The sequence below is a fragment of the Babylonia areolata genome, chromosome 21, assembly GCF_041734735.1.
Source record: "Babylonia areolata isolate BAREFJ2019XMU chromosome 21, ASM4173473v1, whole genome shotgun sequence".
NCBI classification, from domain to species: Eukaryota; Metazoa; Mollusca; class Gastropoda; order Neogastropoda; family Buccinidae; genus Babylonia; species Babylonia areolata.
Window position 1 is genome coordinate 54081076 of NC_134896.1, and position 24556 is coordinate 54105631.

Genomic DNA, 24556 nt, shown 5'->3' on the forward strand with positions numbered 1-24556 from the left:
TGCACATCTACACAAATGGAAAAAGAAATAACGAAGCACTCTTTGTCAATTGTAATACATTTTATTTGACAAATTTCATAAGCATTTTCATGACACATAAAAGCAAGCTGAAATCCTTCATATTTTTCTACACAACCACATAATACATATCATGAGAAATTTTGATGATCTCATAATTTTTTGCTCTCTCTCTCTCTTTCTCCCCCCCCCCTCTCTCTCTCTCTCACAGCATGAACAAAAACACACACACTCTCACACAGCAGGCTTGAAGCCTTGCCCACATGTATGCACACATCTTTCAGATCTTGACCACAGCATCAATATTACAGTTTAATCAAGCATAGAAATAGCATTCTGGGCTGCATGATTTGACAAACGAAGACTGAAAAATAATACCAGAAAAACAATTCACACTCAATCATTGCAATTTCAAACTGTGTGTGTGTGTGTGTGTGTGTGTGTGTGTGCCAGAGTGTGTGCGTGTGTGCATGTGAACACAAGCTGAAAATAAGTCTGACCTCAACAACACATAGAATGTGCACCTCTGTCACTATGAAGTTATTACCATTATTAAAAAAAAATTCTCACTGGTGGGTGTACATAGATTTGTGTCATGACTGTCAATGTCAAAACAACACTTTACCAGAACCACATTATTTCTAAAACATATGTACAAAAATGCAGCATAAATAACTATTAGAGTCTGCCCGGATGGACCACCAAGTACAAATTATGACATTCATCTATGTACATATTTCATTCAGTCAAAAACAGCCAACTCCATTTGGTCACAAACGCACTAATGATTGCACATTTATCCATATTTAATTAGTTGAGACCAACTGTCATTTGTTCTTAACTGATGATGAATATCTGTTTTTTTGCTTTTCCAAAATATTCAGGAACTTGCCTCTGGTCATTTCACGAGCTGCAACAGAACAGAAGAAAAATTATTGACTTTTTCTCCTCTTCTTTTTATTGTCAATAGGTGTATTGATCATTGGGGCCTTTATCTTCTCTTCAATAATGTAAAAAAAAACAAAACAACAAAAAACAAAACCAAAAAAACCTAAATTTATCACAATTAAAAAATAAAAGATTATAATATTACAACAAATTAAAAAAAATTAAAAAAAGATCGAAAATACATATGTACATTGTTTCTTTCCATAGTCTGCTTTGACAGGATTTGAATTGTAAATGGATGTGGACATGCATCATTTACTCAAACAATAAACAGTTTGGAAATGTCCCTATTTTTGTTAGGCAAGTACTATTTTTATACAAGAAAGTTGCGTCTGTTGTTGTCGACAGAGAGTTTGTCTGCTTTTATCATTTGCGTCATGCTAATGATGATAATAATAAATAAATATGGTGTGATTTCCAGCATGAATGCTACTGAAAGCAGTCAAAAGCACCTTACATGATCCATTTCAATCTTAAAATGCATTTTTTACATTTAAACTGATCATGCCAGGCGCTTTTGACTGTTTTCAGTAGCATTCATTCTGGAAATCACACCATATTTATTTATTATTATCATCATTAATACAAGAAACAGAGGCTAGGGCTGAGAGAGAAGTCAGAAAAGATTTCTCTATGCGTCAGGAAAGATTTCCTCATCTCAGTCCACTCTCCTTGGGGAAACTGCGTCACCACAGTGCAGCACCACCCATATACTTTTTTTTTTTTTTTTTTTTTAATCTGTCTGTAAGTGCATTTGTTTTACTATCAAACTGAAATTTTTTTCAACAGCATTTCACTGAAGCCAAGGGACAACCATTTCGTTATCATGGGTTCTTTTAGCACGGGTTCTTTGACATGCCCTAAGTGCATGCTGCACACAAGACCTAGGTTTATCGCCTCATCCAAATGACTGGCAGCCAGTCCGCCACTCAAAGTCAACTGGAGGGGTAGAAATTACTGGCAAGTGCGGAAATGGATCCTGTGCACTCAAGATTCTCCGACTTCTAGGCAGGCGCGTTACACTGTGGAGTGATGGCCTAGAGGTAACGCGTCCGACTAGGAAGCGAGAAAATCTGAGCGCGCTGGTTAGAATCACGGCTTAGCCGCCGCCGATATTTTCTCCCCCTCCACTAGACCTTGAGTGGTGGTCTGGACACTAGTCATTCGGATGAGACGATAAACCGAGGTCCCGTGTGCAGCATGCACTTTGCACACGTAAAAGAACCCACGGCAACAAAAGGGTTGTTCCTGGCAAAATTCTGAAGAAAAATCCAATTCGATAGGAAAAAAACAAATAAAACTGCACGCAGGAAAAAATACAAAAAAATGGGTGGCGCTGTAGTATAGCGACGCGCTCTCCCTGGGGAGAGCAGCCCGAATTTCACACAGAGAAATCTGTTGTGATAAAAAGCAATACAAATACAAATACTGGACCAACATACCACCTGATTGAAGCAGGGCAAGATTCTCGTCCCATTAGTCAAGACAGCATTTGTCTCCTCTGCTGTTCTGATGGTCATAGTCGGACATGACTATGATCACACATAATTATCATCATTACTATTGTTTTCATCAAGCGATGATGGCTGGTACAGTCCCCCACGCCCCCTCACCTTCCTCCAGACCCAGCTGGTAAGCCAGGTTCTGCAGACCTCGCACCTTCTCCATCAGCTGGGCCGCTGTCAGACTGCCAAACTCTGCACATGGCACATGGACACATCATCACTCTGTCAGTAGAGAGAGAGAGAGAGAGAGAGAGAGAGAGCCAAACTCTGCACAAGGCACATGGACACATCAACACTGTCAGTAGAGAGAAAGGGGGGGGGAGAGAGAGAGAGAGAGAGAGACTGCCACACTGCACATAGACACATCATCACTCTGTCAGTAGAGATAGAGAGAAAGAGAGTGCCAAACTCTGCACAAGGCACATGGACACATCAACACTGTCAGTAGAGAGAGAGAGAGAGAGAGAGAGAGAGAGAGAGAGAGAGCAAAACTCTGCACATGGCATATGGACACATCAACACTGTCAGTAGAGAGAGAGAGAGAGAGAGAGAGAGAGAGAGAGAGAGAGAGAGCCAAACTATGCACACGGCACATGGACACATCATCACTCAGTCAGTAGAGAGAGACAGAAAAACAGAGAGAGAGAGAGAGAGCCAAACTCTGCACATGGACACATCATCACTCTGTCGGTAGAGGGAGAGAGAGAGAGAGACAGAGACTGCCAAACTCTGCACATGGACACATCATCACTCTGTCACTAGTGTCAGCAGAGAGAGAGGAAAAGAGAGAGAGAGAGACTGCCGAACTGAACTATGCACATGGCATATGGACACATCATCACTCTGTCAGTAGAGAGAGAGAGAGAGAGACTCTCCAAACTATGCACACGGCACATGGACACATCAACACTCTGTCAGCAGTCACTCATCAATCACTGGAACAAAATTAAATAAATAAAGTGGGGTGGAGTGACAAAGTGGAAGAGATAGAGGGAGAGAGATCTGGAGTGAGAGAGAGGGAGAGAGGGAGGGGAGGAGATATATATAAATATATCGAGAGAGAGCAAGCGAGAGAGAAAAAGGACACATCAGTCTGTCAATATGGACTCATTTAATATTTCAAAAGAAGTACATAAAGTGGGGGAGAGAGAGCAAGATAGTGGGGTGGGTAGGATGGAGGCAGAACAAAGGAAAGGAGGGAGAGAGAGAGAATAAGGAAGGAAGGAAGGAAGGAATTTTATTTTTCCAGGGTACTGTGATATTATGAGAGGGAGAATGAGAGAGCGAGAGAGTGAGCGAGTACTCTCAAACTCTGCATTGGGCAAAGAACATAACAAGTCTGTCATGTATTCCCTGATAAGTAATCTGAACAAAATAATTCAAGTGAGGGAGAGAGAGAGCGAAAGTAAGAGTGGGGGTGACGAGAGAGAAGGAGGGTGGGAGGGAGGAAGGAGGAGAGAGAGACAGAGACAGAGAGAGACAAAGGCTATTTGACCTGGTGGTCAGATCAAAACGCTTCTTCTTTTCCTAAATCACAGGGTAAAGAACAGTCTTTGCTTGTCAACAATGTTAAATATCGGTGAGAACATATTTAACCTCATCTACTTCAAAAGACAGCAAATTTTACTGGATGAAAATAAAACAAAACTGGTATGGTGCTTTGTTATGAGAATGCTTTGGTACAAGAAAACTCCAAGGGGGGTAACTGTGGTATTAAAGTATCTCCCATCAAAAGCAATGAGGAAAAAAAAAAAAAAGAAAGAAAAAGGAGGAAACATTGCATCTTATCAACATCAAAGTTTGTGAGGTCTTCACACCTCTAAATGAAGCACAACAGACTTAAATTTGCTTAGTTGCATGAATATAGTACTTCATAACTGTTTTGTCAAAAATGGCATGGAATGCAATCTGAGTTTGCAGTTGAGGGGCACATAACCACATCTGCAGTGGTAACTTGAGCTACGGAAAGTTATTTCCCTTGTGCAATCATTTAAAGTCCATTCTTTGTCGCACACTGGTAATTTGATACAGAGTTTGAAACAAATATTGCATGTGATCAATGAAAAAATTCAGCACTTTTTAATTCACTGTACACACAATGAATGGTGGTTAACAGAGAAAAACTAATGGTGTAAGGACATTACTACAGTCAGCAATTTAGTGTCAAAATTCTTTTATTGCTAGTAATAATAATAACAATAATATTATAATTGCATGTTTCCATGACACTTTTCATTAATATTTTCTCTTTTCCTGTCCATTTCCAGGTAACCCTGTATAACGACCACAGCAGAAAAATGTTGATGAATGAATGTAAGGTTTGTGTAATGGATGGGTGAGAGATGTGGAATTAAATAATTGTGGGGGAAAAAAAAAAAAAATTAGCCACCAGAGGGCTTGTCATCAAGGGCCTACTTAAGTACTTTTCAATGATTCTAAGATCTGAGGAACCTGCCATCAATAATAATAATAATAATAATAATAATAACTAGAGAAATATTACCAATACTCAGCATCAGCCACTGGCGTTTTCAATACCATGCAGCAAATAGATCAGATTTACTTCGGACATGGGAATATCACTTCATTCAACAATGAACGCATGGATTGTATTGAACTGAACTGTAATACTTGATCAGTTTATGTCACAACAGATTTCTCTCTGTGAAATTCAGGCAGCTCTCTCCAGGGAGAGTGATTCGCTATCAATGCAGCGCCACCCATATTTCTTCTTCTAATTATGTGAACGCAAGTGAGTGTGCTTTACAATGAAAGTGGACTTTGCTACATGATTTTGACAGCGACAACCCTTTTGTTGCCAAAAGTTCTTTTACAAAATTAAGACAAGTAAAGTGTATGCTGCACAGGAGACCTCGGCTTATCGTCTCATCCGAATGACTTGCACCCAGACCACCAATCTACGTCTCATGGCAGGAAGGTGGTGGTGGGGGTTGTAGGGTAGGGAGGTTGTAAATATTCTAGTCAAAAGTCGTGGACACTGGCATCCTCGTCTGGCACGGAACCACTGGGTTACGCTTGTCTAACCGAGTGGATGGGAAAGGTGGTTCAAACCTTGCAGAAGATCGATGTCATCCTTTTCCAAGTCTGCCAGCCACTTTGGGGGGGACTCTGCTGCACTCACAGGCTGAACAGACAGATCCATCAGCCTTTCAAGATCATGCGTTATTTGGATTAAAGTGTTTGCACATAAATGAAAAATGTATATCACTGTATGTATTGAAAAGCATGCAATTTTGAATGTTTGCGGTTCAGAGAGGAGAAAAAAAAAAAAAAAAAATCTCCAAAAACAAAACCCCATTTCACCACCTATATCATCAACCCCAAAATGACAAAAAGTACAGGATTTACAAGTGGAAGATAATCTCTCTACAAAGAAAACAGCCCATTTTCCATTCATGTAGTATCATTGAACATGGGAACTGATTCACTAAAACATAAAAGATCTCCTTTTTGTCATGCATGATAACCGATATACCTATGTACAAAATCGCTGATAGCATATTAAAATTTGAATGTCTTCAGAAGGCTATACACAAACGGGAATGGCAGTTATGCAACAACCTGAAAACTGAAGAGGCTGTACAGATCTGCATTTGTCAACCCCCCTGCAACCCCCTAACATTTTTTTTATCACAACTCTGTGATGCCCAGTTTCTTCTGTTTTATACATCTAAGTGTGATGAAAATACAGAACTTTCTTTTCTTTTTTTTTTTTTTTTTTTTTTTTGATATATACAAGAAACCAAAGCAATTCTCCTCTCCATCAATCAATAGTTGTTAAACTTATCATATGCAGGCTTCAGCTTTCTTAGACAGATTTCAGAATTAAACATGTGTACATGTACAGCAAATTGAAACAAAGCAGGAATACTCCCCACAATCATATCATAAACCATGAACTGAGCAATCTGGATGGTCAGCACCACCTTGCTGAATTCTGAATTCTGTTGGGAAGATGAAGAGGGCAGAGGGAGGTGGAAAGGGTGTGGGGGTGGGAGGGAGCAGTGGAGGGGGGTGGCTAAGGGGAGAATGTTAAACACTGTTCTCTGACTTAGAAGAAAATCAGATGTCTACTGCAGTGGCAACAGGCAAAAGAGGTTTTCCCCCTGCACAACAGCAAACACAGGGATGTTCGAGGGATTTTGTGTTTTTATATTTCATGTTTCAAGGCAGAATGTGGCAGAATGGTTCAGACGATTATCCTTACCAATACTGTGACTGCAAGGGTCTGGGTTCAAATCCCGGTCTCACCCTTTCTCCCAAGTTTGACCAGAAACTGAGCGTCTAGTCATACACTGAGATGATAAACCATGGTCCCATGTGCAGCACACATTTGGCGCACTGAAAAACAACCCATGGCAAGGCAAATGATGTCCTCTGACCATATTCTGAAAAAGAAATCGCGCAAATATATATCTATGCACTGAAGGCCTGATTAAGCCTGCTGGGTTATACTGCTGGTCGAGCATCTGCCTGGCAGATGTGGTGCAGAGTATATGGATTTGTCCGAACCCAGTGACGCCTCTATGTGAAACTGAAACTGAATTTTCATGCACAGTCAGCCACCTCAGATATGCTGGTCCTTACTCCATAATGGACCACTGCTCATACTGTCTTTCCTTTTCTTTTATTCAATCTTTCTTTTAAAAAAGACCAGGTAAATTCAGTATTTGTATTATATATATTCATAACCACAAATATTCATTATAAAGACATTCCAAGTAAAATTCATACTCACACTTTTAGTTGATGCAAATTCTGAGACACCGGGTACTGGAAACAAAACAGGTTTTGGTGAAATTAAAATCAGAAACATATCAACCAGAAAAAAAAAGAAGAGATCCGCTTGCATGGTGGGTGAGATCATGCATTGAGGAGAGACTCAGAATCTGATGGCATAACGTACTCTGACCTAGGCACACATACACATGGTACTGGTAATCCAACAATAAATTTGGTAATCAAATTATAAATACCTAAGATATGTTACAGCACCTTTCAACACAGCACATACGACTTAAGGTTTGATATTGCCCACACTGTTCGTTGAACAAAAACGTCAAAAGCCATCCGAATTCATGTACTCTGAGTGATATTACTTGTCACATGTGCATGGATGTCCCCAGAAAGACATAGTTTTCTTTCTCTCTGTAATGAACAGATAATTTGTAAATATGTGCATATAATATTATATAATAATACACATGTATGCATATAATATGTGCATATAATATATAATAATACGCACACACCAGAACCAATACCTTAAATGTATTCACACTATCTTGAATGAAATTGGATTAAGTACCTTTTGGTTAAACCAGCACAGTCTTGAAGTACATCGCAACTGGTTTAAAGAGAAGGTTGAATGTTGTTTAAAAGATCAGTTTTTGCAAGATTGGTATAGACATACAGATAATGATACCATGTATATTAACTATAGGATGTTTAAGCCAAATTTTGGTCAGCGAAAGGGGAACCGGCAAGCCTGTGATAACCATCGGGGCATTTCCCTGCTCTCCATCGCAGGCAAGATACTTGCCAGGATCCTACTAAACCGCCTCACAGCACACCTTGACCAAGGTCATTTGCCTGAGAGCCAATGTGGATTCCGGAAAGAGCGCGGAACCACCGACATGGTGTTTGCTGCAAGGCAGCTGCAAGAGAAATGTCAGGAGCAAAATGCTGATCTGTTCTCCACCTATGTCGACCTCACTAAGGCCTTTGACACCGTGAGTAGAGAGGGACTGTGGAAGATCATGGCCAAGTACGGATGCCCTCGGAAATTTATTTCCTTGGTCAGCCAATTCCATGAAGGCATGCAGGCTCGAGTCCAGGACAGTGGTGAAACATCTGCTCCTTTTCCTGTCACAAATGGTGTCAAGCAAGGCTGCGTCCTGGCTCCAACGCTGTTCAGCCTCATGTTCTCTGCAATGCTTACTGATGCCTTCAGAGATGGCGATGTTGGAATTGGCCTAAAGTACCGAACAGATGGCAAGCTGTTTAACCTCAGAAGGCTTCAAGCAAAAACGAAGGTCATGACAGACATCATCAGAGACTTTTTGTTTGCTGATGACTGTGCCCTCAACGCTGGATCTGAAGCTGACATGCAACTCAGCGTCAACAAGTTTGCCACTGCCAGCAGGAACTTCGGCCTTACCATCAGCACGAGGAAAACTGAAGTTCTCCATCAGCCAGCCCCAGGGAAACCCTACGTTGAGCCCAACATCACAGTCAACGGTCAGAGACTCAGTGCGGTGGAGCGGTTCACATACCTTGGCAGCACACTGTCACGAAATGCGACCATCGACGATGAAGTGAATGTCAGGATTGCAAGAGCAAGTGCAACTTTTGGTAGACTCAATGCAAATGTCTGGAACAGAAGAGGCATTAGTCTTGAGACCAAGCTAAAGGTCTACAGAGCAGTAGTTCTCCCCACACTACTGTACGGCTGCGAAACTTGGACAGTGTACCAACGACATGCCAAGAAGCTGAACCACTTCCACACAACATGCCTCAGGAAGCTACTGAACATCAAGTGGCAAGACAGGACCCCAGACACAGAGGTGCTCACAAAAGCCACCCTTCCCAGCATCTTCACCATCCTGATGCAGTCCCAGCTTCGCTGGGCTGGACACGTGGCGCGCATGCCAGACCATCGGCTGCCCAAAAGGCTCTTCTATGGCGAGCTGCAACAAGGGAAGAGATCACACGGAGGTCAGAAGAAGCGCTTCAGAGATACTCTGAAGGTCTCTCTGAAAGCGTTTGATATCAACCCTGACTCCTGGGAGGAATCTGCAGTGGACCGTAACAAATGGCGCGCTGCTGTGCACAAAGGCGCCAAGTTGTGCGAGGCCAGCAGGACTGCTGCAGCTGTTCAGAAGAGGCAGGCCAGAAAGTCACGGGCAAACAAGCTCCCTGACAATGATATGCCTGTCTTTGTCTGCCCCAACTGTCAGCGAACATTTCGTGCGCAGATTGGACTATACAGCCATCTGCGCACTCACAGATAGACTCATGAGCATCCTTCCCCCCACCCCACCACCACCCTCTCCCCATCCCCCATCTGGATGACAACGATGGTCATCATCGATCTCGATGGTCATCATCGATCTCGATGGACACACCACCATGTATATTAACTATAGGATGTTTAAGCCAAATTTTGGTCAAGATGCTAACTTTACTGTGCTACCAAATAATTGTGTTATCCAGTTAAGTTTTGGACAACCAATAATGCTTTGCCTGCTAATAGCCAGCGCTTCAACAATTTACCAAGAAACAAAAGAATCTGTGATAAATGTTCCAATACCGACATTGCTGATGAGTTCCACTATTTGTTTGTGTGCCCTTTCTTTGAAAGTGACAGACAAAAGTATACCTAGGTATTATAGAAACCACCCAACTTTCTTAAATTCCACTGATTGTTCCCCCCCAAAAAAAACAACAACAAAAGAATATTGTTAAAACTAAAAGCATTGGTCTCTTCTATTTGTAGTTCTTTCCGGTAAAGCTACATCTGTGGATGAGGATGATTTGTTTTTTCTCTTTGTTCCTTTGACATCACGCTTATTGTGTGTATGGTATATCTAAAATAAGTATGTATGTTACATTTTGATGCCCCCAGGGGCCACAAGAAATAAACTTTTTGCCTTGCCTTTGCTTTGCCTTGCTAAATGTATGGCACATGCATGCATACACATGTTGGTTTTGTGATTGTGTCTGTTCATCAGGGATGTGTGTGTGTGTGTGTGTGCGCGCGCGCGCGTGTATGCACACGCACGCTCGCTCCCATGCCTGTATGTGTCGTGTGTGTGCCTGGCAAGTGTCATGCTCTCCTTCAAGTATTATCTAGTACTTCTAGTGCCATTGGAAAATAATCTGACTTGTATACTATTGTTCTGCACAAGAGTTCAGATAATGGAACAAGTAATGATAAGGACAATAATGATAATTTGAGAAAAAGGAAGAAAAATAATACTACCAATAATCTTCTTACTCTGTTCTGGCCAGAGTTCGGGAGATGCTCTCAACTTCTCCATGCTCAGCAGCTGGTCGTCTTCGCCTCCTCTGGTCACATAGCCTGAAAGTCAGCACCACACACACTTTTTTTTTTTTTTTTTCCCTTGTACACAAGGTTATATTTTGACTTTTCACGACATCAATGTGATTCAACATTCACATAGCAAAACATTTGGTCCATCAATGATCATCGAAAAAAAAGAAGAAAAAAATCATTAATTTGTTGAGATACAAGGGTTATTTTTCAATATGATAATACTTATAATAGTAATAATAAGATGAACAATAACAAATAATAAAGAACAAGATAAACAAGACACCAAATGTCACATCATGGCATGTATACATGTTGAAATAGCTTCAAGGAGCACCAGTATTTTTTTGTTTGTTGTTGTTGTTGTTTTTATAAAGTGTTATTAAAGGATTATTATAATTATGTTATCCATTACCTGTGGCAGCTTAGCACCACAGAGACTTACTTTGCTTTTAGTTTTGGGCCTTCAAACTTCACTCTGGGTCATATCCAATTTCAGCATCCTAAATTCCTGGAGTTATATGCACAGTATATTTCTTGTATATTGCAATACTTTCCTGTAATTGCAATTTTAGCCACTGTACAGTAAATGCGTGTAATGTTATCAGGTTAGTAAGGGGGGTTATACAATGGTTTTTAAGGTGATTTATACCACAATTTACCAGAGTGGATGACAAGGTCAAATGATTGTTATCTATGTTATACTTCATGTCTGCATTGCAATATACAAGAACAAGAAAGGCAAGGCCTTCAAGACTCACTTGTGATACACTTTAAAAAAAAATCCAAGCTTTTTAAGTATTGAGTATAATGCATTTACTGTTATATTTATATTTTTTGTATTCTCTAAACTTGGCACTTTGATCTGATATTCGACCCAACAAAAGATCTGTCATTATTATCATTTTTTGTTCAAACAGGAACTTCTTTTGCTAAGCATGGAAGTTTTATTTATTGCAAACGTTTTGGTGTAGACAGTAAAACAAGGGAAATTACTCTGCTGGGGAACTTAGTTTGCTTTAAACTGATCTTTCTCATCTTAAACATTACATTTTGAAATTATACTCAATACATAAAAAGCTTGGATTTTTTTTTTTAAAGTGCATCACAAGTGAGTCTTGAAGGCCTTGCCTCTCTTGTTTCAAAATGTAATGTTTAAGATGAGAAAGATCAGTTTAAAGCAAATTAACTCCACTAGCATTACAGAGTAATTTCCCTTTTTTACTATCTGCACCAAAACGTTTGCAAAATAAATAAAACTTCCATGCTTAGCAAAAGAAGTTCCTGTTTGAACAAAAAATGATAATAATGACTGCTCTAGCTGTTGGGTCGAATATCAGATCAAAGTGCCAAGTTTAGAGAATACAAAAAAATATAAATATAACAGTAAATGCAGTTTGCATATAATTAGGCTTCATTTTTTATTTTTTTGTGCCCATCCCAGAAGCGCAATATTGTTTTAAACAAGATGACTGGAAAGAACTGAATTTTTCCTATTTTTATGCCAAATTTGGTGTCAACTGACAAAGTAGTTGCAGAGAAAATGTCAATGTTAAAGTTTACCACGGACACACAGACACACACACACAACCGAACACCGGGTTAAAACATAGACTCACTTTGTTTACACAAGTGAGTCAAAAATAACATGCATACAGCTTGATGAATTCAGGATGCTATAATCCGATATTACCCAATTCTGATATTTAAAAAAAAAAAAAAAAAAAAAAAAAAAAAAGTTAGAAAGATGACGGGACATAAAATATCACACATGAGATGACCCACTTAACATGTATATAATATACACATGTGGTCTATGTATATATGGGAATAATTTAAGATCACCCCCCCTGCCCCCCGCCTCAACCCCCCACTTTTCACTATTTTGTTGAGACCCTAAACTACTGATTTTAGTTTACTGTGACTGGAGCATCATGCAAGATTGCAAAATGCATTTGATTAAGTTGAAATAAAGAAGAGATGAATCAATAAACAAACAATTCAAGCAGTACTGAAATAAACCAAGACTGTGAGAGATTTGTGAGAGATTATTCAACAAGAAACAAAAACATATCAGAATCACAGTATCATTATATGATCATTTTCTTTTAATCTGTTTGCTGAAACATTCAGTGCATGAACAACATGCATAAACACTTGAATCCTTTAGTTTCCCCTAGTTCAGACTATAAAAATTGTTCTGGGCAGTATATGTTGTAATAAGCATAAATGAATTCAGTAATACATAGCTTGAATCAGAAAATTCAACACTGGTCGATTGCAAACTGCAAAGCATCATTTCTGATGGTCCTTGAGTACTCTGACAAATTTATCAGAAGTGTTATGAGAAAAAAGTGAAAACTGTTCAAAGTTAAAAAAAAAAGAGTTACTTGTATGTGTGTGTGTGTGTGTGTGTGTGTGTGTGTGTGTGTGTGTGTTGTTTCTGCAGAAACAGTGAATACATTTAAAAATGATCTTGACATTCATTTACAGAATTTTAAATACAAAACTCATCTAGATATTTCTTGATTTTTCAAGCATTGCACACTCAGTGTTGAAAAATGCACCAGTCTTATGTGGGGACTCTCTTTTTCTTCCCCACTTCATGGGGGCAAAACGCCTTGTCAGGCCTGCACGCTTTGATATTGATAGGATATATATGATGGATGTGTGTGTGTGTGTGTGTGTGTGTGTGTGTGTGTGTGTGTGTGTTGTTCCAAAATGCATATTGAGCAGAACACTGTTGTATTACTGGTTCGTTAAAATACTGGTTCACTTTAAAATCTTTTGACACACTCTGTTTCGCCACCTTCTCCGGTCATTTCCACTTAGTGACTTACGCGGAGTTTCTTAAGAATTGGTAAGGTGCTTAATGTTTTATCACAGCAACTTTGCTTCTTCAGTATTATTAACTACTATGTCACACATATCTAATTTTTTCTTTCTCTTCTACCCAGATCCTTTACTAATGTACAGCAGTCTATATAGATTCGACAAAGATCTATAAGGTTCAGTCTAACTGAAGCAGTATCGATAGTGTCTGCTGCTGTGCTGTAAATCAATACCCATCAGTCATTCAGTGGTGGTTATAAAATCTAATGATAAAAGTATGTGGTGTCCGTTCTGGTCGTAATTAAATTCTGAAAACTGTAACCCACGAATATGTGCAATAAAACTATACAGATGAACAAAAGCTAACAAAGAACAGTCTCTCAATCAAGCAAGGGACATTGCTAACCTCCTTTCAAAGTGCTTCCAGAGGCTGCAGCCATTTTGAACTCGCGCACTGATGGAATCACGTGATCACGAGCGTTCTCGTCGCCTCGACAGTGTAAACTCAATCAGCTTCTTTTCATTCAAGAATTTATATGAAATGTGTCCGTTATTCAACGAAGAGGGAGTTTTTCAATAACTTCAATAGAATTAACTAAAAGAAACAACCAAAAGTTTATTTGGAGACAGTTGGGGTGTGTACACGTTTTTGGTTCAGGTCAAGGTCACACACCAGGCTAGCTGGGGAGTTCACTCGAAACAACTGAGGACAGTGCCCATTGCTCTGTTACACTTGCTTCACAACCCAGTAGTAGGTCAGTCGCATCGTCAAGGGCACTGTGACGAGGCAGCATGTATTCTGTTGCGGGCTTTACAAGACTGACAAGTACCCGTCAGGTAATCAAATTACAATGCAGTGAACATATTACGTGACAATTGTAGGCACTTTACAACAGGAAACTCGACATGCACATACTGTGTGCACATCGGAAATATAACTTACTGCCAGTGCTAAACAGCGTACTGATAAATTGTATTTGCTGTTTCAGCACAAAAGAAGATAATTTTAGGTGTTTTAAATAGCAGAATTGGTTATTAAGCTCTTCTGGTACTTCTAGCAGGAAATAATAAATATGTTGTGTAATTTGAATGAGTATATTGAATAATCAGTGAAGGAGATCAAAAATATACTTTACGAATGGGACAAAACACCCCAGAACCTATGGCATCCTTATACATAGCTCTGTTTTCACTGTTATTTCAGAAAGCATAAACTTTGAAGCCTAAATCAAATGCATGCATGTTCACGCTCCTGCACACAGGCATAATATTTATTTACACACACATACATGTATACATTCAAACACATACACAAAATATGCATCCACACACACACACACACACACACACACACACACATGCACTCACTCACTCAGTCTCACACACACACACACAAGAAATCAAGATAATTGAAAATTTGCACAATAAGTACCTTTTCCCGAAATTCAGGAATAATGAAATCTCACATCATCATCATCAGATACATATATTTGATAGGAATTTCAGTGCTCACCAGTTCCATAAAGTTCTGCATAAAATTGTTCGAGGCGTGAGTGCATCTGCTGATTTCAGGACAGTTCTTGATCACCCTTTGTACTTACTTTTATTTATTTATTTATCTGTGAGCATGCAAAGTTCATATATTTGCATGATTTAAAAAAAAATTTTTTTTTTTTTAGTTCTTTTCTGAAAAAAAAATCTGGAAAATTCGCCTTGATGGTAGTTGATCTGTTCTTGCGTGAAATGTTCTGTAGTCATACACACTTCATGTTAATGACATATATATATATATATATATATATATATTTGTGTGTGTGTGTGTGTGTGTGTGTGTGTGTAGAGGGGGCAGAAGTAGAGGGATGGGTGGGTGGGAGCATAAACTGGTGATTAAAAAAAAAAGGCATATAAATATTGTTCTGAGATGAATGTTGCTAATGCTTGTCTTGGGAGCTTTGATACAGGGGCTCCCAAACTAAAACAGCAGCCTTCTTCGTTTGTAGGCTGCAAATCTCACATTCTCTCGTATGTACATGAGTGGGCTTATATGTGTATGACCGTTTTTAACCATGCCATGTAGGCAGCCACACTCCATGTTTGGGAGTGTGCATGCTGGGTATATTTTTGTTTCCATTACCTACTGAACACCGACATGGATTACAGGATCTTTAATGTGCGTATTTGATCTTATGCTTGTGTATACGCCCAAAGTGTGTTCAGGCACAAGTAGGTCTGCACATATGTTGATCTGGGACTGGGAGATTGGAAAAATTTCCACCCTTTGCCCACCAGGTGGCTTGGCTGAGATTCGAACCTGGGACCCTTGATTGAAAGTCCAACAGCAGCTTGGTCGAGCTTATTCAGTTTCATGCAAGTTCTTTCTGAATTTCAGTTCAGTTAAGTGTTTGGTGAATGTCAAGACAGTGGCTGCCCTGGGAAATTCTGCACATAAATTATGTACACTGGTATACAGAAGATATTGGGTACAAAGGTTCCATGCTAGATATATTTGTAGGGGCTGTTGTTGGCTTTTACAGTTATGGTCCCCATGTTCTTTACTTGTCTATGTTGTGATAATGCACCTGACCAAATTTCTCCAGTTGGAGATGATAAAGTTATTCTTATCTTATCTTATCTTATCTTATCTGTAAACTGGGTCACTGTAAGGTGTGTGCATGAACAAACTAGGAGGCAGTTTATGTTGTCCTGTTGGCATTTGACCAACAGCCTTACATTGCCTCATTTGTAGAAAGGTTTTGGCCTGTGCACTGGGTAGTAAGATGTGTTGATGATCAGACTACAATATCGTGTCCACCCAGCACATTTGACTTAGTGACCTATATTTTGTTTTATCTCATTGTTCCACATAAAGATCACGGTGGAAGGTGAATGACATTTGGCAGTGTTATTTCTTGGCTTGTAGTGTTTCTTTCTCTCGCTTTGTGCGTCTCTCTCTGTGTCTTTCTCTGTCTCTCTCTCTCTCTCTCTTCTCTATGTCTCTCTCCGTCTGTCTCTATCAGTCTCTCTTGGTCTGTCTGTCTCTCTGTCTCATTTTGTTGTTGCTTCCCTTTGTTCTGTCCAGGTTGAGTCTTGTTCAAAATAAAATCACATGCACACATTTTTAGGTCTGTCAGGATCGATGTGCATTCTGCTGTGTCAGTCTTTCTGTTTCAGAAATTTAATTTGCCTTCCTGCCTCCCCACAGTAGTAATATAGAATTCACTGTTTTAGTGTTTACTTCTGTCATTTTGTTGGAAATATATTATGCATTTATATAGGTGATGTTCCTTTCGGTAAGATATATATATATATATATATATATATATATATATATATATATATATATATATATAATTTTGTTTTTCCATGAGGTTTTTGGGAATGTGATTTAATGCTGATTGTATCATATTACTGTTTACACGTATTTAAAAAAAACAAAAAAACAAACAAACCAAAACTACCTGTTTCACAGGTAATGAAGACTGAAGAGGTATAAGAAAGAAATAGAGATTTACGATGTGTGGCATCATACACCATATGCATGGTGTGATAGCACAAAGTCGTAATGTTTATTGAATTGTGTGCAGGTCATCTGTCAGCTTCTGACCAGGTCCTATGCGTCTTCAGTGGTAAGTGTTTCCAGTGGATAGATTTTGATTAGGTAAAAAATTGATTTAATTGGTATCTCTTTGATCCACTGGATCACTGATATATTTTTTTTTTCTGTTGAACTTTTGTGGTGTTGTCTTTGTGTGTGTGTGTGTGTGTGTCTGTTTGCACACATGCATTTATTTGTTTGCTCTTTTTGAGTCCTGGTCTTGCCCTTTCTCCCAAGGTTAACTGGAAAATCAAACTTACCACCTGGATGTTTGGATGAAATAAACTTGGTCTTTGTGTGCGGCATGTACTTGGCGTACTGAAAAAAGAATCCGTGGCAACTTTAGTGATGTCAGCTAACAAATTTGTTGGAGAAATCCACTTTGATAGGTACACACACACACACTATTATATATATATATATATATATATATATATATATATATATATATATGTGTGTGTGTGTGTGTGTGTGTGTGTCAGGTGTCCCCCCCAAAATGAACCGCTTTTTGACAAGTATTTTCTCAGTGATAGAGAAACCAAAATCATTGAAATTTTTCACACAGTAACCTTAGGGTATCATCAACAAGTCTACAAAATATCAAAAAGTTCAGACACAAATTATGCGAGTACTGTCAGATTCAAAACAGCATGTCAAAAAATCAAATATCAGCTGTGCAATGTGACCTTCATCATGTTCATGCCAGCTGCCAGGTTTTGGCATCTGTCAGTCTGTCAGTCTAAAATAGCCTGTCTGGGTGTCAAGTCTATTGATTTTTTTTATTGTCGTCTGTATCCAAAATCAGTTATGTCCAAAGTTTCAGTTTGGAAGGATCAACCATGCCTTTGAGTGAAAGTGATAAGGATACCATTGAAAGCTGTTTCAAGGAGAAAGGCAGGGGTGGAAAAAGGGTCATAAAGGAATTTCCAGGCAAGGGGTGGAGTCATGTCACTGTAAATAGACTCATCGCTAAAATACGCACTACAGGGTCAGTAGCACATAAAATTGTCAGTGGGAGACCCAAGACTGCATGTTCGGAGGAGAACAAGGACCGTGTTGAGGAACTGATTCAATCCCAGGAGGAGAACCCAGGGACCCACAAATCTCTAAGAGAAGTTGCAAGCGATTTACAAGTGAGTCTTCTGTGCACAGAAGGGCAGAAGAACAGAAGCTGAAGCCCTTCAAGAGGATACGGGTATCAAGGCGGGACCAAAATGTCAGAGGGAAAAGAAAAACTTGCTGCCGTAACATGGATGACTGCTACTCGGCTGCTGATGTGAAAAGGATCATTTTCACAGACAAGAAAGACTTTACGTTAGAGATAGCTAAAAATTGCCAAAACGGTTGCGTTTATGGGAAACGGAAATGAGAAATTCAGCCATCAGACTTCTTGATTTTCAACAAAGATAATGGTTTCAGCTGGAGTATCCTGGAAAGGAAAAACAAACATTCCTTTTATTGACACTGATAGAGCCAAGGTTAATAGTGAAAGCTACATTCGGTTATTGGATGACAATCTTCTCCCGGATTCTAGGCATCTTTATCCTAGAAACGATTACGTGTTTCAGCAAGATGGGGCTCCTTCACACACAAGTAGGGTAACCCAGGCCCATCTGGAGGAGGCTACACCAGAATTCATCAAGAAGGATGAATGGCCTCCACAAAGTCCTGACTGTAACCCAATGGATTATGCCATATGGGACTCTCTGAAGGAGAAAGTTTACCGGGGAGTGAGAGACAAATAGACCGAGCAGGCGTTAAAGGACAGGATAATTATGTCATGGGAGGAGATATCGGTGGAAGAAATACGTAAAAGCATTTCTGCTTGGAAGAAAAGGCTTCGTTTAGTCGTGAAGGAAGATGGAGCTTAAACTGAAATAAGTGATTTTTCCTCTGATATTGGATTTTTTGATGTGCTGTTTTGAATTTAACAGTACTTGCATAATTTGTGTCCAAACTTTTAGATATTTTGCAGACATGTTGAAGATACCCCAAGGTTTCTGTGTGAAAATTTTCAATGAATTCAGTTTTTTCTTTCACTGAGAAAATACTTGTCAAAAAGCGGTTCACCTTTTGGGGGACACCCGATTATATATATATATATATATATATATATATATATATATATATATATATGCATGCATGCACTTAAGCCTGACTGGCGTGTTGGGTTATGCTGCTGGTCAGGCATCCAGGTAGCAGATGTTGTGTGGGGTATATGGATTTGTCAGAATGCAATGACGCCTCCTTAGGAAACATGAACTGAAATGTGTACATGGAATACTGCTTTCATCTTGTAGTTCCTGACTGACTGGTTCTTTTTTTTTTCCAGCCAACCACAAAGCTGTTCATCAACAATGCCTTTGTGGAATCCAAGACCGACAAATGGGTTGATGTCCACAATCCTGTAAGTAGACAAGTCTGTGTGTGTGTGTGTGTGTGTGTGTGTGAATGTGTTCTCTCCTGGGAGTGTGGTGTGAATGTCTCATAAAGAGCTCAGTTGACAAAAAGTAGCACAGTACAGTACAGTACAGTACAGTACAGTAAATATAGTACAATACATCTGGGGCTCTATTTATGGCCTGACAGGTTTGGTTGTACACTGATGTTCACAGGTGGCAGCACCAGATGCTGGGACAGGGAGGGAAGGCTGCTCTCCCCTGTGGAGAAGCAGTATCCCGCCCCCCCCTACCCCCCACCTGTGAATTCTGTGCTAGGAATTTCCTCTTTTCTACAGCTCTCTTTGTTTCTGGTGTTTAACTTTCTGTTGTCCTGGCCTTTCTTATATACGTCTGCCTTGCTGTGGTCCATTCACCTGTATTTTTTCTAGAAAATGGTGAATATTTTTGGGTCTTTTTCCAGACTTGATAATTGGGCATTTTTATGATTATTAGGCATTTAAAAAAATTTTTTTTAGTGCTGTATTATTTTCTGTGCATAGTTGTGTGTGGCCTGTTGGCAATTTTTTTTTTAATTTTGCATGTCAATAAATACATATAATTTTGTTGATTATGCTCACTTATGACTTATGTTGAGGTTAGTTTTTTGTTTGTTTGTTTGTTTTTTTTCATGATTCTCTGATGAAGAATTAATGAAATGGTCAATGACAGTGGAATGTTCTAGGTTTATGCACTTGGACTGACTGACTGTACTTCTGCCAAAATGTTGGTTTTTTTTTCCCTCTCTATGGATCGGTATTTTAATTTTTTCAGCGCTGAAAGGGTCGTGGGTGGCTGGCTTGGCCGTAAATAATGCCCACAGAAGATAAACAGATCACTTGTTGCTCCGCAGCACCTGACTGAAGGCTGTTTGGCTGTGTGGCAGTCAGTGTCTGAATGTGCTGAAGCTTTGATTCCTGTGCTCAGTGCGTTGCCAGCCATTGAGCCAGTTATGGATGATTTGGCTGCAGAACTGAACAGCCTTCGTGATGTGTGCTCTTAAGGTTGTCTTTGTGTCCATTTTTAGAGGGGGGGTGGAAGGGGGGGTGGGGGGAGATGAGCCAGTTATGGATGAACTGACTGCAGGACAGCCTTCGTGATGTATGCTCTTCAGGTTGTCTTTGTGTCCATTTTTAGAGGGGGGGAGGGGGGGGGGGGGATGAGCCAGTTATGGATGAATTGGCTGCAGAACAGAACAACCTTCGTGATGTGGGCTCTTCAGGTTGTCTTTGTGTCCATTTTTAGAGAGGGGGGGGGGGGGGGGATGAGCCAGTTATGGATGAATTGGCTGCAGAACAGAACAACCTTCGTGATGTGGGCTCTTCAGGTTGTCTTTGTGTCCATTTTTAGAGAGGGGGGGGGGGGGGGGGGATGAGCCAGTTATGGATGAATTGGCTGCAGAACAGAACAACCATCGTGATGTGTGCTCTTCAGGTTGTCTTTGTGTCCATTTTTAGAGGGGGGGGTGGGAGATGAGCCAGTTATGGATGAACTGGCTGCAGGACAGAACAACCATCGTGATGTGGGCTCTTCAGGTTGTCTTTGTGTCCATTTTTAGAGAGGGGGGGGGGGGGGGGGGGGGCTGTTCTGTTTTTAAGAGGAACTTTGTCTTTTAGGGGAAAATTTGTCTGTTTTTTGGGGAGGAGGAAATTTGTGTCTGTTTTTAGGGGGAAATGTGTGTGTTTTTAGGGGGAAAATCCTGAAAATGTGTGTTTTTCAGGGAAATTTGGTTGCAGATTGTTAATGCACCAGTATGTGTGTTCATACCACCTCTTGAATTTTTTCTGAAGTGAAAGCCATTCTTCTGGAATTGTGTGTTGAAGAAGAAATTGTCAGTGTGTTAGGGGAGTGCAGAAAAAAAAAGGTTGTGACATGAAGAAGAAAAAAACAACAAACTTATCATCATGAGCAATGTCATTGTATTGTGGCAATCATTGATATTTATCACATGAACAGGTAAACTGAATGGAGCAGGTGAATTTATGCAAGTGTTTATGGATGAGTGGAATGATTTGAATGAATGAATGATTGGGTGAGTCAGTGATGCGTGAATGAATGGAAGACAAAGCCCCCTAGAAGAGAGAAGCCAGAGAGCGTGACAGCGCCCACCCACCAAGCAGCAGTTAGTGATGATGTAATGGGCATGTGACGGGTTAAGCAGCAGTTGTTGTGTGTACATGTGACCCTTCGGGCTGCCACACGTGATTTTGATTTTGGTTTCCTGTGTGGGAAGCAAATATTAGTTGTGTGGGGGTAATTGATTGATGTGTGTGTGTGTGTGTGTGTGTGTGTGTGTGTGTGTGTGTGTGTGTGTGTATACACACACACACATCTTAATGATAAGGTTATCTATCATGCTGATGCTTATGATGGTTATTGATATTTGTCTTATCTGTATATATGTCTATGTATTTATGTTCAGGCTGTATTTATCTGCCCTTTTTTTGTTTTATCATTATTACTATTAATCATTCTTGTTCTTACTGTTGTTCTATTATTCTAAAAACTGAGAATGAGAAAGTGAACAGGTGACCAAATACGTGGTGACCACGGTACCATCCATCCATACAAATCTATCTATATGTCTTTCTATTGCTCGGTCTGTCTGTCTGTCTGTCTGATATATCTACCTGTCTATCTATCCTTTTATCCATTTATCTGTCTATCCATTCATCTGTCCGTCCATCTATCCATCTGTCTATATATCTGTCTGTCCGTTCCATCCCGTCTGTTCTGTTCTGTCAGTCCATCTGTCTGTCTGTGTATCCATCCACCCAACCACCAATCTATTGTCTATCTATTTATCTACCCATCCATCCATCTACCTATCTACTCATCCATCCATCCATCCATCTATCTGCCCATCTATCTGTCTGTGTATCTATGTGAGATTGAATGTGAACAGTAACCAGTGACATGTCTGCCTCCCTCTCCAGGTGCCAGTTGCATTGCTTCATTCTAACTTTTTGACATTTACACGTGACTAAATGCCTACGTTGACCGAAGTATGCCATTGGTTAGTTCCATACTACACACAGTTGGTAGCAGGTTACAACCATACTGCTAGGCTCTTCCGTCCGAGCAATGCAACTGGCTCCTGGCGATGAACGAGGTGGTGACTTAGGAAATATCCATCCACCCATCCATCCATTCATCCATCCATCCATCATTATCAATCAGAATCTCTCTTTCTCTGGCTATAGATAGATATATATAGATATACTCTTTTTCTCTCTCTCTCTTTCGTTTAGATACATAGATACACACACACACACACACACACACACACACACACATACACACACACACACACACACACACACACACACACACACACACACACACACACACACACACATATATATATATATATAGAGAGAGAGAGAGAGAGAGAGAGGGAGAGAGATAGCTATGAGATTTGAGGTGTGCTTGCCTCCCCGTGCAGGCGACGAACGAGGTGGTGACGAAGGTCCCAGAGGCCACCCAGGGGGAGATGCTGGGGGCGGTGGACGCGGCCAAGAAGGCCTTCCCCGCCTGGGCAGACACCACCATCCTCACCCGCCAGCAGATCATGTTCCGCTTCCAGCAGCTCATCAAGGAGAACATGGTGAGGGACTGGGGGGTAGAATCTTGTGGAGTCACTCAGATGATATGAATGTAACAATAATGAGAATGATAATGTGAATTCATATACCGCTTACTCTCTTAAATGGGGTTATAGGTGATTTACAATGATTGGTAAATAGACACATGGCGCATAAGCTCACATGCACACATATGCACACACACACACACACACCCATGCCCACCTCCACCACCCCCAACACACACACTGCACACATACATCCCTCTCTCCCCCCAAAGGAGGAAGGTGGCAGAATGGATAAGACACTCATCTGCTGATTCAGTGTCTGTGAGGGTCAGGGTTTGAATCCTGCTCTCGCACTTTCTCGCAAGTTTGACCGGAAAATCAAACTGAGCGTATAGTCATTCAGGTAAGACTATAAACCGAGGTCCTCTTTGCAGCACGCACTTGGCCTGTTGAAAAAGAACCCGACAGGTGCAATAGCCGAGTGGTTAAAGCGTTGGACTGTGAATCTGAGGGTCCCAGGTTTGAATCACGGTGACTGCGCCTGGTGGGTAAAGGGTGGAGATTTTTACGATCTCCCAGGTCAACATATGTGCAGACCTGCTAGTGCCTGAACCCCCATCGTATGTATATGCAAGCAGAAGTTCAAATACGCACGCTAAAGATCCTGTAATCCATGTCAGCGTTCGGTGGGTTATGGAAACAAGAACATACTCAGCATGCACACCACCGAAAACGGAGTATGGCTGCCTACATGGCGGGGTAAAAACGGTCATACACGTAAAAGCCCACTCGTGTGCATATGAGTGAACGCAGAAGAAGAAAAAGAACCCATGGCAACAGAAGTGTTGTCCCCTGGCACAGATCTGCAGAAGAAATCCCCTGTGATAGGTATACATTGTACACACTGCTGAAACAGAGACGTATGCGCTCGCTCGGCCATACGTATACATTGTACACACTGCTGAAACAGAGACGTATGCGCTCGCTCGGCCATACGTATACAGATGTACACACTGCTGAAACAGAGACGTATGCGCTCGCTCGGCCATACGTATACATTGTACACACTGCTGACACAGAGGCGTATGCGCTCGCTCGGCCATACGTATACAGATGTACACACTGCTGAAACAGAGACGTATGCGCTCGCTCGGCCATATGCATACAGATGTACACACTGCTGAAACGGAGATGTATGCGCTCGCTCGGCCATATGTATACAGATGTACACACTGCTGAAACAGAGACGTATGCGCTCGCTCGGCCATACGCATACAGATGTACACACTGCTGAAACAGAGACGTATGCGCTCGCTCGGCCATATGTATACAGATGTACACACTGCTGAAACGGAGACGTATGCGCTCGCTCGGCCAGGATCCCTAAAGACCTCCTCTACGGAAAACTTGTGCAGGGAAAACATCCCACAGGCAGAACGCAGATGCGATTCAAAGACGTGTGCAAGAGGGACCTGAAAGCCTTGAACATCGACCAGAACAACTGGGAAGCAACAGCCCTTGAACGGTCAGCCTGGAGACAGACTGTGCAGA

The 24556-nt window shown here is 40.7% G+C and overlaps 2 protein-coding genes across 3 annotated transcripts in view; one reads left to right on the forward strand and one right to left on the reverse strand.

The window, feature by feature from the left end:
- Nucleotides 1-216: 216 nt before the first annotated feature.
- Nucleotides 217-13914, reverse strand: LOC143295779 (protein lin-52 homolog). 2 transcript variants are annotated; one of them, XM_076607397.1, is made up of 6 exons: nucleotides 13787-13914; nucleotides 10492-10575; nucleotides 7231-7265; nucleotides 5544-5616; nucleotides 2580-2663; nucleotides 217-928 (listed from the first exon to the last, which is right to left on the reverse strand). In XM_076607397.1, exons 1-6 carry the CDS (start codon nucleotides 13818-13820, stop codon nucleotides 846-848), a joined length of 393 nt encoding a protein of 130 aa, XP_076463512.1. In that variant the 5' UTR covers nucleotides 13821-13914; the 3' UTR covers nucleotides 217-845. The 2 variants fall into 2 exon arrangements, with proteins under 2 accessions (XP_076463512.1, XP_076463511.1); XM_076607396.1 differs by having other exon boundaries at nucleotides 10477-10575.
- Nucleotides 13915-14035: 121 nt separating this feature from the next.
- LOC143295778 (putative methylmalonate-semialdehyde/malonate-semialdehyde dehydrogenase [acylating], mitochondrial) overlaps nucleotides 14036-24556 on the forward strand; it is a 37357-nt gene continuing 26836 nt past the window's right edge. The window contains exons 1-4 of the mRNA XM_076607395.1: nucleotides 14036-14217; nucleotides 16965-17006; nucleotides 19308-19382; nucleotides 22859-23020. Coding sequence (XP_076463510.1) covers nucleotides 14173-14217; nucleotides 16965-17006; nucleotides 19308-19382; nucleotides 22859-23020 — 324 coding nt within the window. The 5' untranslated portion in view covers nucleotides 14036-14172. The remainder of the gene's footprint in view (nucleotides 14218-16964; nucleotides 17007-19307; nucleotides 19383-22858; nucleotides 23021-24556) is intronic.

What these genes read in the sequence shown, in the direction of transcription:
- LOC143295779 (XM_076607396.1), bottom strand. Translation starts at nt 13,820, where the DNA reads ATGGCTGCAGCCTCTGGAAGCACTTTGAAAGGAG. An exon ending in TGGAAGCACTTTGAAAGGAG is followed by an intron (nt 10,576 to 13,786) that starts GTTAGCAATGTC and finishes GCTGACTTTCAG; the next exon opens with GCTATGTGACCAGAGGAGGC. An exon ending in ACAGAGTAAGAAGATTATTG is followed by an intron (nt 7,266 to 10,476) that starts GTAGTATTATTT and finishes TTTTGTTTCCAG; the next exon opens with TACCCGGTGTCTCAGAATTT.